Source organism: Grampus griseus (assembly GCF_964374135.1).
Source record: "Grampus griseus genome assembly, chromosome: 20".
Lineage (NCBI taxonomy): Eukaryota > Metazoa > Chordata > Mammalia > Artiodactyla > Delphinidae > Grampus > Grampus griseus.
Window position 1 is genome coordinate 13,979,592 of NC_139014.1, and position 17,463 is coordinate 13,997,054.

Here is a 17,463-nt window from a genome sequence, read left to right on the forward strand (position 1 = left end):
CAGTAATCAAAACAATATATTGGCAAAAAACAGACACAGAGCTTAATGGAACACGATAGAGAGCCCAAAAACGAACCCATGAATATATGGTCAATTAATTTATGATAAAGGAGCCAAGAATATACAATGGGGAAAGGATACCCTCTTTAATAAATGGTGTTGGGAAAACTGGACACCACATGCAAAATAATGAAACTGGACTCCTATCTTACACCAAACACAAAGATCAACTCAAAATGAATTAAGAGACTTGAGCATAAGACCTGAAGCCATAAAACTTCTAGAAGAAATAAAGGTAAGTAAAAAGGCACTAACCTGGCTGACATTGGCCTTGGCAATGATTTTTTGCATTTGACACCAAAAGTAAAGGCAACAAAAGCAAAAATAAAGAGGTGGGGCTATTAAAACTAATAAACTTCTGCAAAGCAAAGAAAACCACCAACAAAATGAAAAGACAATCTACCAAATGGGAGAATATATTTGCAAATGAGGTATCTGATAAGGGGTTAATATTCAAAGTATTAACTCAACAGCAGAAAGAAAAAAAAATCCAATTAAAAAATAGGCAGAGGAACTGAACATTTTTCCAAAGATGACATACAAAGGCCAACAGGTACATGAAAAGGTGCTCAACATCACTAATGATTAGGGAAATGCACATCAAAAACACAATTAGATATCAACTCATACCTATGGGAATGGCTATCCTCAAAAAAAGCAAGAAGTAACAAGTGTTGGAAAGGATGTAGAGAAAAGGTAACCCTTGCGAATCCTTGGTGGGAATGTAAATGGTGCAGCCATTATGGAAAGCAATATGGAGGTTCCTGGAAGAATTAAAAATAAAACTACCATATGATCCAGCAATTCCACTTCTGGGTATATATCCAGAAGTGAAAAGAAATCACTACCTCAAAAAGATGTTCACTGAAGCATTATTTACAACAGCAAAGACATGCAAACAACAAAGTGTTCAGTCGATGGATAAAGAAAATGTGATATATACACAATGGAATATTATTCTGCCATAAAAAAGGAAATTCTGCCATTTGCACAACATGAATGGTCCTTGAGGGCATTATGCTAAGTGAAATGAGTCAGACAAAGACAAATACTCTATGATATTACTTTTATGTGGAATTTTAAAAAATCAAATGCATAAAATACAGAGAAGAACAGACTGGTGGTTGCCAGAGGTAGGGGGTATGAAGGATGGGTGAAATGGGTGAACTTGTTCAAAAGGTAGAACTTACAGTTATAAGTTCTCAGAATATAATGTACAGTATGGTGACTACAATTAATACTGTATTCTGTATTTGAAAGTTGCTCAGAGATTAGATCTTAAAAGTTACCATCAGGGCTTCCTGGTGGTGCAGTGGTTGAGAGTCTGCCTGCCAATGCAGGGGACACGGGTTTGAGCCCTGGTCTGGGAGGATCCCACATGCCGCGGAGCAACTGGGCCCGTGAGCCACAACTACTGAGCCTGCGCGTCTGGAGCCTGTGCTCCGCAACAAGAGAGGCCGCGACAGTGAGAGGCCCGCGCACCGCGATGAAGAGTGGCCCCCACTCGTTGCAACTAGAGGAAGCCCTTGCACAGAAACGAAGACCCAACACAGCCAAAAATAAATAAAAATAAATTAATTAAAAAAAGTTATCATCACGTAAAAAAACTGAATGTGAAATAACAGATGTTAACTAAACTTACTGTAGTAATCATTCTGCAATATACACATATATCAAATCATTATGTTGTACACCTTACATGATACAATGCTGTATGTTAATTATATCTCAATAAACCTGGAAAAAATTAAAAATAAAAAACAGAGATATGAAGAAAAGATACCAACTTTGAGAGAGTAATTTCTTTGAGGGAAAGAAAAAGAATGTGGGGACAAGAGAAGAGATTTTAACTCTATTTCTTAAACACAAAAGGTGTAAAGCAAATATAACTGTTAACATCTGCTACTTCTAGATGAAGATACAGGTATTTGATATTATTTTTGATGCTTTCACATATTTCTGAAATATTTAAAAAAGAAAGCCAGTCATTAGATCAGAGTGGCTAAGTGGTTTCTGGGGACGTCCTTAACCTGGCCTGAGATAGGTACCTGGCCTTTGCTTCTTCGGCCCATACTCCACGATGCTGTCACTATGCTGAGACAGTGTCTCATCATTTCCACTTTCCACCTCTTCATTTCCAATATCCTCCTCTTCAAAGCTGGTCTTCTCTTTAATTCGATCACCCAGGGCACTTTTTAACATCTATCAAGAAAATTCTTTTTAACATCTTTCATTGACTTCAGCAGAATGCAAGTTGGGAAGATTAGACAGATATAACCTTTTAAAAGTTTTCTCAGATAATTAAGCCCAAGTTTAGACACAAATTTTCAGATGCTTATGCATAGTTTCTAAATGATATATATACATCAATGCCATGGACTATTCAGTTTCAATAAACTTAAGAGTAAGTCACATAGGGATTTAATATATTTATTCAATGATACCCCCAAACTACAGTATTTTGTGAAAATCAGAGATCTAATTTTATACCAAATGTGTCTTTAGTGACAAAGGGAAACAATACAGATATATCTAAAGATATACGGTTTAATATAATCAGTTACATTAAATTATTTAGTTTTCATCAGAATTCGATAAAAATTTGGGACTTCTCGAGTGGTCCAGTGGTTAAGAATCCGCCTCCCAATACAGGGGATGCAGGTTCAATCCCTGGTTGGGGAACTAAGATCCCACGTGCCACAGGACAACTAAGCCTGCAAACAGCAACTACTGAGCCCGTGCGCTCTAGAGCCTGCGTACCACAAATACTGAGCCTGTGTGCTCTACAGCCCACGCGCCACAACTACTGAGGCCTGTGCACTTTGGAGCCTGCACGCCACAACTAGAGAGCCCACGGGCTGCAACTACTGAGCCCACACACCACAACTAGAGAAGACCGCGTGCCGCAATGAAGAGCCCGGGCACCTCAATAAAACATCCCGCATGCCGCAACTAAGACCTGACACAGCCAAATAAATAAATAAATAGATAGAATTTGATAAAAATTTGGATAAATCTATACCAAATTTGGTTACATGATAAAAGGCTAGGATATAATTTCTCATCCTATGTCCTACCTGCTTGACTTATGGAAGATTTTCAGTAAGTAAGACGCAACTAACTTCCTAGTACCTTAGCTTAGCTCTCACCTTCAATTGTAAAATCACTTAAATGCTCACCAACTATGGCAATCTCAATACAGATTAAAAAACAAGACTTGCCCAATCTAGTTCAGAGAGGCGCTGAGATAGTTTCTCTGATACTGCATGTAATTCTTGTTCTGTTAACCTCTTTCCTGCCCTCTGGGAGAAAGGTGAATCCCAGGATGAGACTGCAGTTCTGTTTTCATACCTGTAATAAAAAGTGACCTTGTGACATATTTAAGTAGACAAGTGTATGTACATTACTTAGTTCAAAACTACTGTAATACATGTTTTACCAAATATTTCATACTGGTCTTCACAGCAAAATTTGGAGAGTATATCCTTAACTCTTCAAATCCCTTTGCAGACAGACTGTAAACATTGAAGCCTACAGTAATGTTACCTTTTTCCTTTGGGAAGCTTCCTTGTCCTAGGGCCTTGGACCTGAACTGGATACATTTCCTGTTTGCCATCTTTAGACAACTTGGAATTTAAGAAAACTCTATTATCTGGTTCCTATTAAAAACAGAGTTGATTTGAAAGAGATATAAGGAAGACACAAAAAGAAGAACATTTTGGGTGTGATGGGAAGGGAGGACCTGTAACACAAAGCTAGATCCCTTCATTCTCCATGTTTTACTTTTTTAAGACACACATTTGTCAAAACACTCCATTGATTCCCAATGCCAAAGGATGGAGCAATGTCTATAAACTTGTACTCAAAGAAAAAGCATGGCTCAGGACTGCATTCAAATATAAATGCAAGTAAGGTGTTCTCAAATATAAAAATTTAGCGGTTACAGCTACATGTGGACAATGAAAAAATGATCAAATTGCAAGTGGAAAGTATTAAAGTCATTATCTTTCATATCAAGAAGTCAATAGAAACTGTCCAAAACTGAAACAAGACAAAACCTCCAAAATATGAATATAAGCTCAACATTTTAAACAATTTATTTCTTAACTTTAGAGGGAATCTTATAGAAAATATTTCTTGTGATAAAGAAACATCTGATGTTTAACAATCTCTTCAATTTCACTTCAGTATCTTTTTCTTCTATTAAAGTAAAATTAAATTTAATACTTTTTAGTAAATAACTATAATATAATCACATTTTTAAAAAACGTTTAAAATTGAAGTTAGTGTCCTGCTCAATAATTATTTGAAAAAGAATACTCCCACCTAACTGCAACCCAGGTAGAGAAAAAGAATATTACCAGCAACTCAGAAGGCCTTCCACCATCCCTGCAAGCCTTCCCCAAATGTAACCATTATCCTATGATCCCTTTTTTCTCTTTTTATCCATCCACCCTCCTATCTAAATAGATGCACAGAATGTTTAGAATTATGGTCACCTAATGCTAACTACTTTTTCGGCACTGTATGAATTTTTAATTATGAGAGTGTATCATTGTTTATAAATTTACCCTTGGCATATACCTGAGCGTTCTTGTTGCTAAAAAGATAGAAAAAGGATGACTGTGTAAAGAAGGATTTTATTTTCAAAGAAGAAAAGAATGGAAGCTAATAGGCCAAAATGTTAATAGTAGTTCATGCTGGATAATAGGAATATGGATGAAAGATTAGTTTTGACACTTTTCTATATGTTAAAACATTTCAATTACTCAATTAGAGACATACAATATGGGTACTGAAACTAGAATGCTTGAATTCTAATCCTAATTCTACAATTGCTGTGTGACCTCAGACAAGATTCTTAAACTCTCTATTTCAGCTTCCCCATGGGAAATATAAATAGTACCTACTCGAGAGCTGTGCTGTAAGAAGAAATTTCTTTGATACCTGCAAATTAGGCAAAACTGTGCCTGGCACAAAATAAACACTCAGTATGTGTTGGCTCTTACTATTTCCCCTTTTACATAGTCATCCTGTCCCTATCTTCCTAGGGTAAGAATATACAGGTATATGCAGAGGTAAATTTTAAGAAGTACAGTGCTCTGATTAGTGCAGTATCCTTGACTACAATTCTAGCAGAAATCTTTTTAAATCTATAGACTTTTCACCAGTTGAAAGCAAGCTTTTCCACTTACCACAGAAAATGCTGTGCCTTCTCCAGTAGAATTCACAGTAGGGGAGCAGTGACTTGAACGCAAGTATTCTTTTCCTATGGGGCAGGGAGCTCGAGGCGCTGAAGGATGGTAAGGTGGATGTAAAGGAATAGCTGATCGGATAGGCTCCCCTAACTTCCTAGCATTTGGGATCATATCCACAGAAGGAATTTCTGCTAGTTGGACAAATCAAAGTGGACATTAAGATGAACTCTAAGAAATAAACCATTTTTTATATATATATATATCCTGTATCATTTTATACATACACATACCCTATACAAACATGTTCACACACACTACTTAGAACTGTATTTTAAACTTGAGAAAAAAAAAACACACCTAAAAAACAATGAAAATAGGGACTCATCCTCAGTAAACAAGTAGGGACCTAATTAAATCAGGAAGAATGCAATTTTAATGTTATTATCATAAAAATGCTTCCTAAAGTCATTTAAAAACAATGAAAAATTACTAAAAACCTAAATGGCTTAAAGAATAGCTATATAAATTATGGTTTATCCACATGTTATAAAAAGTTAGCCATTAACAATGACTTTATATAATACTAACCATATGAAAACCTCAGAGACAATACAAAATGAGAATATTTTTCAAGTTATTATAATTTGAAGACCACCAACTGACATCTAATCAGTCTAACGTAACAGACTCTTATTGTCCTAAAGTCTCTGTTTGAGAGGAGAGGATTTAAATAAAATAGCAGATGCAAAACATGTGACCAAAGACCATCTTATGAAGAAATCCGAGTTCATAATTAATAGCAAACATTTACAAATGAGGTCACATAAAACCAAAATGAATCGCATTAATTGTAGAGCAACAAAAGTAAAAAGGCTAACAGCAACTGCCACAAGAACGATTGGCTTCAACTCACAGCAATAGTCTCAAGAACTCAATGCATTACTACTCACTGTCTTCAACAAAGGATGTCCCACTCTTGGACAAAAAACTAGATAAGGGAGTGTTCAACACTTCTTCATGTGAGTCAGAACATGGTAGGGTTGAGGCTTTTTTAGACTGCATTTCATTAGGACCTTGGGCACCTAGAAAATATTAAAGTAAAACTTTTTTATTGCTGAATGTTAGACTAAAAGCTATGAGTTTAATACCCTGAGGATAAAAACATCAGAAGTGACATAAGCATAGAACTATGTTGGTCTGATTGCTTGAAATACCAATTACTTTTAATAACTATCAGATAGCAATATGTAGTTCTGTAGCCCAGAATCATTTATATAACTTAAAAACAAAGTTTTACACCATGTTTCATTCCTTTGCTTTAGAAAAATAGGTGCCAGACTTGTAACAGAAATGCTGACTGTTGCACAGGTATATCTCTAAACTAGAGATCTTGGCTGGTACCATAATCAAAGATTTGTAGGTCAAACGAATTGTTTTGTCTAATTTTCAAACGCTTAATATTTTGAATCAGCTCTATAATGTTAGTACACAGAGAGCTACATTAAAAATAGTTCTGAAATTGAGGGAATATCCACTTTGCTCCCTTGGAAATCTACAATACACAAACTTCTCATAAACAAAATGGATTAATGACTTTCCCTCTCTAAGTAACTTTCTATTTATCTATCCCTTCTTCAGTTTAATGAAAGACTTCACCGTAAACTTACTCCTCACTTTGAAAGTATGAGAATGCACCCTGAAAACTCGTTGTTTACCGATACGGTCAACTGATAAAATCACTAAAAACAGAAAAATTCACCTTGTACAGATCCCCAAATCCACACAATTTATTCCCGAATACTGTATTTTCAAAATTTTGACACTCAACTGATGTCTTTTAAAAATCTGCAAATACATCTTTTTGGGCTCTCCTTTTCCACAATCCAGTGCAGTATGGCCATTTTCATACCAAAATGTTTTAAGTATGTAAATTTCCCTACATAATTTCATATTTCACATGAATATCCTCTAAGACATAATGTTCACAACTTGGTCCTCAATTTCATTATACTGAATTTGTCATCAGTTTGACCACAGACTAATTCATTTTTATCTGGGTCCATTTTTTTCTTTGACTCCTTGAATAACCATTTCATATGCTCTTTCTTTTTGATGGAATTTCTCCTAAAATCTCATGCTTAGTTATCATCTGGAAATTTTAATTGGTCAGACTGAAAGTTACACAAATTTCTCTCAATGATCTTCAGACTGTTTTAGAACATACTGTTTTATTACTGCAGAGATTGTGAACTTCTTTACTGTAAGCATTAATATTTCAATTAGGGAGTTCCCCGGTGGCCTAATGGCTGGGATTCGGAGCTTTCAATGCGATGGCCAGGGTTCAGTCCCTGGTCAGGCAACTGAGATCTTGCAAGCTGCACGGTGCAGCCAAAAAAAAAAAAAATCAATTATTTAAGTATCTGTATAGTAAATACATCTCATTTACCAAAAAAAAAAAAAAGGGTCTTCAGTAGAACAAATGAGTGAAGATGGTCAGAAGACAAACTTCCAGTTATAAAATAAGTCATAGGGATGTAATGTACCATATGGTGACTACATTAATACTGTATTGGGGGGGTGCCCTGGTGCCAAAGAACTCTCATCCCAGGCTCCTCCATAAGGAATCTGGCTCACGCCACCTATAAAGCAAACCCCAATTCTTGTAGAGGCCTCATTACCCCCTCCCCCACTCAGTCACAGAGCAGCAGTGCCTTGGCCCCAGGGGCAGGCCAGATTTGCATAATGGTGAGGTCCTGCTGTGTATCCTGTTACAAGGTGCTTAGGAAGGGGTTTCTCCTTACTTATATAAAAGGTTTAAGGAAGGGAGATGGCCAAGATGGCAGAGTAGAAAGACTCTGAGCTCACCTCCTCTCATAGGCACACCAAAAGCACAACCATCTGCAGAACAACCATTGATGAAAAAGACAGGACCCTACCAAAAAAGATCTTTTACAACTAAAGACATAAAGAACGAACCACAACGAGATGGCTAGGAGGGGCAGACTTGCAATATAGTCAAGTCCCATACCCCCCCAGTGGGTGACCCACAAAGGAGAACAATTACTTTGTAAAGGTTCTGCCAAAGTCTTGAGTCCCACATAGGCTCCCCAGCCTGGGGGGCCTGCACCGGGAACATGAGCTCCCAGAACATTTGGCTTTGAAGACCACTGGAGATTACTTTTGGGAATACCAGAGGGCTGCAGGAAATAGAGATTTCATTCTTAAAGGGCACACACAAAATCTACTGAGACACAGGACAGAAGCTGTAATTTGAGAGGAGCCTAGGCCAGATCTACTTGCTGATCTTAGAGAGCTTCCCAGAGAGGCAAGAGGCAACTGGAGTTCACCATGAGAACACAGACACTGGCAGCAGCCTTTTTTAGGAGCTCCTTCTACCATGTGGACCCTTGGTGCTGGCAAGCGCCACTGTGGAATCCTACCTCTAGCTCATTAGCGCCAAGACATGGCCCCAACCCAACAGCCTGTAGGTGCCAGTGCTGGGACACATCAGGCCAAGCAACTAACTGGGCAGGGACACAGCCCCACCCATCAGCAGACAGGCTGCCTTAAGATCCCCTGAGCCCACAGATGCAGCCTTGGGACATGGACCTGCTCACCAGAGGGCCCAGGACCCAGCTTCACCCACCAGTAGGCATGCACCAGTCCCAGAATCCACTGGGCCCTGGCCCTGCCCTTCAGAGAGCCTGCTCTAGCCTCTGGACCAGCTTCTCCCACCAGGGGACAGACATGAGACTCAAGAAAACTAGTCCCGGGACTTCCCTGGTGGCGCAGTGGTTAAGACTCTGCGCTCCCAATGCAGGGGGCCCGGGTTCGAACCCTGGTCAGGGAACTAGATCCCACATGCACGCTGCAATTAAGAATTTCCATGCAACAACTAAGGAAGCCTTCCTGCTGCAACTAAGGAGCTGGTGAGCCGCAACTAAGGAAGCCCGCCTGCCACAACTAAGAAGCTGGTGAACCTCAACAAAGGAGCCTGTGAGCCTCAACTAAGACCTGGCACAACCAAATTAATTAATTTAAAAAAATTATTAAAAAAAAAAAAAGAAAGAAAACTAGTCCTGCAACTTATGGACCCAGCCTGCCCATTAGCAGGCCAGACCCTGTGCTGGGACCAGCTGGGCCACAGCCTTGCCCACCAGCAGGCCAACACAAGCTTCAGGACACCCCAGACCCCATACTCAACTGTATCAGGAACTGCGCCCCCCGCCCCCACCCCCCAGCGATCCAACACAAGCTCTGGGACCCTGGGCTCTGCAACCAGGACCTGGCTCTGTCCGCCAGTAGACCAGCACTAACCAAGGACCTGGTTTCACCCACCAGTGGGCAGGCAACAGCCCTGGAGTCTTCTAGACCCTGACTCTCCGCACCACTGAGCCAGTATAAGCCCCGGGGGTCCCTGTGGTTATGCAGTTAGCCACCTTATGCCACCTCGTGACCAGCCAACCAGCAGCTGGCAGCCTCTGCACAAGGCAACCAACTGGCCCAGGGGCCAACCAAGCATACCAGACTGCCCACATAGCCCACCACAATAGAAAGACCCATGCAGTCCTCATAGGGGGAACCGCTAGAGCATATAGCTCAGATAGGACATACTGCTGGGACACATAAGGCGTTTCCAACAAAAGGCCACTTCTCCAAAGTTGGGAAATATAATCAACATACCAGATACATAAAAATAAAAACAGCAACTTAGGCAAAATGAGGCAACAGAGTAACGCGTTCCAGATAAAGGTACAAGATAAAACCCCAGAAGAAGAACTAAGTGAAGTGGAGATAGGCAATCTACTGGAGAAGGAGTTCAGGGTAGTGATCATAAAGATGATCAAAGAACATGGGAGAAGAATGGATGCACAGAATGAGAAATTAGAAGTTTTTAATGAAGAGTTAGAAAATATAAAGAACAAGAAGATAGAAATAAAGAATACAATAACAAATGAAAAATACACTAGAAGGAATTAAAAGTAGATTAAATGATACAGAGGAATGGATCAGTGAGCTAGAAGACAGGGTAGTGGAAATCACTGATGCTGAACGAATTAAAGAGAAATCAAAAGAAATGAGAACACTTAAGAGATCTCTAGGACAATATGAGATGCACTAATACTCGCATTTATAAGCGTTCCAGAAGGATAAGAGAGAGAGAAAGGAGCTGATAACATTTGAAGACATAATAGCTGAAAACTTCCCTAACCTGGGAAGGGAAACAGACAGCCAAGTCCAGGAAGCACAGAGAAGTCCCATACTACAAGACACACTCTAGTTCTAAGAGCAAAAATTAAAGGTAAAGAGAGAATATTAAAAGCAACAAGGGGGGCTTCCCTGGTGGCACAGTGGTTAAGAAACCACCTGCCAATGCAGGGGACACGGGTTTGAGCTATGGTCTGGGAAGATCCCACATGCTGCAGAGCAACTAAGCCTGTATGCCACGACTACTGAGCCTGCACTCCAGAGCCCGCGAGCCACAACTCCTGAAGCCTGGGCGCCTAGAACACATGCTCTGCAACAAGAAAAGCCACTGCACTGCAACGAAGAGTAGCCCCTGCTCACCGCAACTAGAGAAAGCCCATGTGCAGCAACAAAGACCCAATGCAGCCAAAAATAAATAAATTAAATAAATAAAATTTTAAAAATACCTTTAAAAGCAACAAGGGAAAAGCAACAAATTACATACAAGAGAACTCCTACAAGGCTATCAGCTGACTTTTAAGCAGAAACTCTGCAGGCCAGAAGGGAGTGGCAGGCTATATTTAAAGTGATGAAAGGGAAAAACCTTCAACCAAGAATACTCTACCCAGCAAGGCTCTCGTTCAGATTTGATGGAGAGATCAAAAAGTTTACAGACAAGCAAAAGCTAAAAGAGTTCAGCATCACCAAACCAGCTTTACAACAAATGTCAAAGGAACTTCTCTAAGTGAAAAAGAAAAGGCCATAACTAGAAAGGTGAAAATTACAAAATGAAACAGTTCATTGCTAAAGGCAACCATACAGTAAAGGTAGGAAATTATCCACACACAAAGTTAGTAAGGTTAAAAGAGAAAAGGAGTAAAATCATTTATATCCATGATAAGCAGTTAAGGATACACAAAACAATCAGATATAAGATATGATATCAAAAACAGTAATCATAAAGGAAGGGAAGTACAGGTGCAGGGTTGTTAAAATGCATTTAAAAGTGAGAGATCAGGGCTTCCCTGGTGGCACAGTGGTTGAGAGTCCGCCTGCCAATGCAGGGGACGCGGGTTCGTGCCACGGTCCGGGAAGATCCCACATGCCGTGGAGCAGCTGGGCCCGTGAGCCATGGCCGCTGAGCCTGCGCGTCCAGAGCCTATGCTCCGCAACAGGACAGACCACAACAGTGAGATGCCTGCGTATCGCAAAAAAAAAAAAAAAAAAAAGGTGAGAGATCAGCAACTTAAGACAATCACATATATATATGGAAATAGAGAGAGACACTGCAAATGGAAAACAAAAGAAAACTGGGGTAGCAATACTCATATTAGACAAAATAGACATTAAAGACTATTACAAAAGACAAAGGAGAACATTAAATTATGATCACGGGATCAATCCAAGAAGAAGACATAATAACTGTAAATATAAATGCACCCAATATACAAGCACCTCAATACATAAAGCAAACATTAACAGACATAAAGGAAGAAACTGACAGTAACACAGTAATGATAAGGGACTTTAACACCCCACTTACATCAATGGGCAGATCATCCAGACGGAAAATCAATAGGGAAACACTAGCCTTAAATGACACATTAGACCAGACGGGCTTAATAGATGTACAGAACATTCGATCCAAAGGAAGCAGCACGCACATTCTTTTCAAGTGCACATGGAACATTCTCCAGAATAGATCACATGCTAGGTCACAAAATAAACCTCAGTAAATTTAAGAAAACTGAAATCACATCAAGCATCTTTTCTGACCACAACACTAGGAAGCTAGTAATCAACTACAAGAAAAACTGCAAAAAACACAAACACATAGAGGTTAAGCAATATGCTGTTAAACAATCAATGGATCACTGAAGAAATCAAAGAGGAATTAAAAAAATACCTGGAGACAAATGAAAACAAAAACATAATAATCCAAAATCTACGGGATGCAGCAAATGCAGTTCTAAGAGGGAAGTTAGTGATACAAGCTTACCTCACGAAACAAAAAAACCTCAAATAAACAACCTAACCTTATACCTAAAAGAACTAAAAAAAGCACAGACAAAACCCAAAGTTAGTAGAAGGAAAGAAAGGTCAAAGCAGAAACATAAAATAGAGACTAAAAAAAACAGTAGAAAAAAATCAATGAAACTAAGAATTGGTTCTTTGAAAAAACAAACAAAATTGATAAACCTTTAGCCAGACTCATCAAGAAAAAAAGAGAGAAGGTCCAAATCAATAAAATCAGAAGGGAAAGAAGAAAAGTTACAACCAGCACCAAAGAAATACAAAAGATCATAAGAGACTACTACAAACAACTAGATGCCAATAAAATGGACAACCTAGAAGAAAAGGACAAATTCTTTGAAATGTACAATCTCCCAAGACTGAACCAGGAAGAAACAGAAAATACGAACAGACCAATTACCAGTAACGAAACTGAATCACTAATTTAAAAACTCTCAACAAACAAAAAGTCCAGGACCAGATGGCTTCACAGCTGAATTCTACCAAACACGTAGAGAAGAGTTAACAACTAATCTTCTCAAACTATTCCAAAAAATCGCAGAGGAAGGAACACTTCCGAACTCACTCAATGAGGCCAGCATCACCTTGATACCAAAACCAGACAAAGATATCACAAAAAAAGAAAATTACAGGCCCAAATCACTGGTGAACATAGATGCAAAAATTCTCAATGAAATATTAGCAAACCGAATCCAACAACGCATTGAAAGGATCCTACACCATGATCAAGTGGGATTTATCCCAGGGATGCAAAGATTTTCAGAATCTGTACCACATTAACAAACTGAAAGAATAAAAATCAAAGGATCATCTTAATAGATGCAGAAAAAGCTTTTGACAAAATTCAACACCCATTTATGATAAAAACTCTCCAGAAAGTGGGCATAGAGGGAACATACCTCAACGTAATAAAGGCCATATGTAAGAAACCCACAGTTAACATCATACTCAATGGTGAAAAGCCAAAAGCATTTTCCTCTAAGATCAGGAACAAGACAAGGATGCCCTCTCTCACCACATTTATGCAACATAGAATTGAAAGTCCTAGCCACAGCAATCAGACAAGAGAAAAAAATAAAAGGAATCTAAATTGGAAAGGAAGAAGTAAAACTATCAGTTTGCAGATGACATGATACTATATATAGAAAATCCTAAAGAAGCCACCAGAAAACTACCAGAGCTCACCAGTGAATTCAGTAAAGTTGCAGGATACAAAATTAATATGAAGAAATCTGTCACAATTTTATACACTAACAACAAACTATCAGAAAGAGAAATTAAGGAAACAATCCCATTTGTCACTGCACCAAAAAGAATAAGACACCCAGGAATAAACCTACCTAAGGAGGTAAAAGACTTGTACTCAGAAAACTATAAGACACTGATGAAAGAAACTGAAGATGACACACAGATGTAAAGATATACCATGTTCAAGAATTAGAAGAATACTGTTAAATTGACTATACTAGTCAAGGCAATTCACATATTCAATGCAATCCCTACCAAATTACCAATGACATTTTTCACAGAACTAGAACAAATAATGTTAAAATTTGTATGGAAACACAAAAGACCCTGAATAGCCAAAACAATCTTGAGCAAGAAAGGAGCTGTAGGGTTCACGCTCTCTGACTTCAGACTATACTACAAAGCTACAGTAATCAAAACAGTATGGAACTAGCACAAAGCCAGATACATAAATCAGTGGAACAGAATAGAGAGCCTAGAAATAAACCCACACACTGAAGGTCAATTAATCTATGACAAGGAGGCAATAATATACAACAGAGAAAAAGTCCTTCAATAAGTGGTGCTAGGAAAACTGGACAGCTGCATGTAAAAGAATGAAATTACAACATTTTCTCACACCATGTACAAAAGTAAACTCAAATTGGATTATAGGTCTAAATGTAAGACCAAAACCCATAAAACTCCTAGAAGAAAACATATGCAGAACACTCTTTGACATAAATTGTAGCAGTATCTTTTTGGCTCTGTCTCCTAAAGCAAAGGAAATAAAAGCAAAAATAAACAAATGGGACCTAGTTAGACTTATAAGTTTTTGCACAGCAAAGGAAACCATCAACAAAAAGACAACCTTTAGGGACTTCCCTGATGGTCCAGAGGTTGAGACTCTGTGCTTCCAATGCAGGGGGTGCAGGTTCGATCCCTGGACAGGGAACTAAAATCCCATATGCCACGCCGTGTGGCCAGAAAAACAAACAAAAAAACAAAAAAAGACAACCTTTAAAATTAGAAAATATTTGCTAATGAGATGACTGACAAAGAGATTAATATCCAAAATATATAAAAGGCTCATACAACTCAACATCAAACAAAACAAGCCCAATTAAAAAATGGGCAGAAGGGCTTCCCTGGTGGCGCAGTGGTTGAGAGTCCGCCTGCCGATGCAGGGGACACGGGTTCGTGCCCCGGTCTGGGAAGATCCCACATGCCGCAGAGCGGCTGGCCCGTGAGCCTGCGCGTCCGGAGCCTGTGCTCCGCAGCAGGAGAGGCCACAACAGTGAGAGGCCGGCGTACCGCAAAAAAAAAAAAGGGCAGAAGACCCGAATAGACATTTTTCCAAAAAAGACATACAGATGGCTAACAGGCACATGAAGAGATGCTCGATATCACTAATCATCAGAGAAATGCAAATTAAAACCACAATGAGATATCACCTCACACTTGTCAGAATGTCTATCATCAAAAAGACCACAGATACCAGAGAAAACCGTAATTCAAAAAGATACATGCACTCCAATGTTCACTGCAGCACTATTTACAATAGCCAGGACATGGAAGCAACCTAAATGTCTATCAAGAGAGGGATGGATAAAGAAGATGTGGTACATATATACAATGCAGTACGACTCAGCCATAAAAAAAGAATGAAATAATGCCATTTGCAGAGAAGTGGATAGACCTAGAGAGTGTCATACAGAGTAAAATAAGTCAGAAAGAGAAATATATTGTATAATATCACTTACATGTGGAATCTAGAAAAATGGTACAGATGAACTTATTTGCAAAGCAGAAATAGAGACACAGATATAGTGAACAAACTTATGGATATCAAGGGGGGAAGGGGGCAGGTGGGATGAATTGGGAAATTATGATTGACATATATACACTACTATGTATAAAACAGATAACTAATGAAAACCTACTGTATAGCACAGGGAACTCTACTCAATGCTCTGTGGTGACCTAAATGGGAAGGAAATCTAAAGAAGAGGAAATATATGTATACATATAACTGATTCACTTTGCCATACAAAAGAAATTAACACAGCATTGTAAAGCAACTATACTCCAATAAAAATTAATAAAAAAATACATTAAAATAAGTGTATGTTGACCCCCCCCAAAAAAAAGACCACAGATAACAAATGCTGGTGAGGATGTGGAAAAAAGGGAACCCTTGTACACTACAGGTGGGAATGCAAATTGGTGCTGCCACTGTGGAGAACAGTATAACAGTTTTTCAAAAAGCTAAAAACAGAACTACCATATGACCCAGCAACTCCACTTCTGGTTATATATCCAAAATAAATGGGAACACTAATTTGAAAAGATACATGCACCCCCAACATTCATAGCAGCATTATTTATAATTGCCAAGATATGGAAGCAACCTGTGTCCATCAACAAATGGATGAAAAAAAAAACCAAACAAATGGATGGATAGAGAAAATATGGTGTATATATATATATATATATATAATGGACTACTACTCACCCATTAAAATGGAATGAAAATTTTGCCATTTGCAACAACATGGATGGACCTGGAGGGTATTATGCTAAGTGATATAAGTCAGACAGAAAAACAAATACTATATGATATCATTTATATGTGGAAGCTAAAGAATAAAACAAACTAGTGAATATAACAAAAAGGAAACAAACACACAGATATAGAGAACAAACTAGTGGTTACCAGTGGGGAGGGGGCAAGACAGGGAAGGGGTTAAGAGGTACAAACTATTATGTATAAAATAAGATACAAGGATATATTGTACAACACAGGGAATATAGCCAATACTTTATAATAACTATAAATGGAATATAAAAATTTAAAAATTGTGAATCACTATGCTGTACACCTGTAACATATAATATTGTACATCAACTATATCTCAATTTTAAAAAAGGTTTAAGAAAAAAATACTGTGTTGTATATTTGAAAGTTGCTAATAGAGTAGATCTTAAAAGTTCTCATCACAAGAAAAAAGTTTGTAATTTTTTGGTAACGAATGTTAACTAGACATACTGTGGTAATCATTTTGCAATACATACTACTGAAGAATCATATTGTACATCTGTATAAGTAATATAATGTTATATGTCAATTATATTGCAATAAAAAAGAAAGATTTATAGTCCTGGAATTAAAGCCTAAATTAGATGTCTAAGAATGTATATGATGACATTTATCTGATGAATTAAATCCAAATATAAAAGGAAGCTACCATATGACATCAATTTTTTTTTCGGTACGCGGGCCTCTCACTGTTGTGGCCTCTCCCGTTGCGGAGCACAGGCTCCGGATGCGCAGGCTCAGCAGCCATGGCTCACGGGCCCAGCCGCTCCGCGGCATGTGGGATCTTCCCGGACCTGGGCACGAACCCGTGTCCCCTGTGTCGGCAGGCAGACTCTCAACCACTGCACCACCAGGGAAGCCCTCTCAACCACTTCTTTTTTTCCTTTTAATTGCATTATAATCTGAAGTTAAAATCTGAAAATAATAATTCACTTTTTATAGATATAACCTTTCTACATGGCACTTGCTATCACAGAACACCATTTCTAAAATCATCATCCCTTTCATCTGACTCTCTACCTTGAAGAAACATTCTTGCATTACCTACACTTGACTCTGGTCATTCTGCTACTTTGCCCATCCCAGTGGCAAGTAAATGTCTTTGGCTTACTGTCTGACCTCCCAGACATAGGTTCTTCGAACGCAATTCCTTGGAAT

At 38.5% G+C, this 17,463-nt stretch overlaps 1 protein-coding gene across 4 annotated transcripts in view; it reads right to left on the bottom strand.

The window, feature by feature from the left end:
* CEP95 (centrosomal protein 95) overlaps positions 1–17,463 on the bottom strand; it is a 59,353-nt gene that overhangs the window by 29,762 nt on the left and 12,128 nt on the right. For 3 of the 4 annotated variants that reach the window (XM_082678024.1, XM_082678026.1, XM_082678027.1), the window contains 5 exons: positions 6,209–6,340; positions 5,256–5,449; positions 3,607–3,719; positions 3,282–3,411; positions 2,109–2,262 (listed from right to left, as the gene is read on the bottom strand). In XM_082678024.1, coding sequence (XP_082534150.1) covers positions 2,109–2,262; positions 3,282–3,411; positions 3,607–3,719; positions 5,256–5,449; positions 6,209–6,340 — 723 coding nt within the window. The remainder of the gene's footprint in view (positions 1–2,108; positions 2,263–3,281; positions 3,412–3,606; positions 3,720–5,255; positions 5,450–6,208; positions 6,341–17,463) is intronic. The other variant, XM_082678025.1, reaches the window with a different exon arrangement.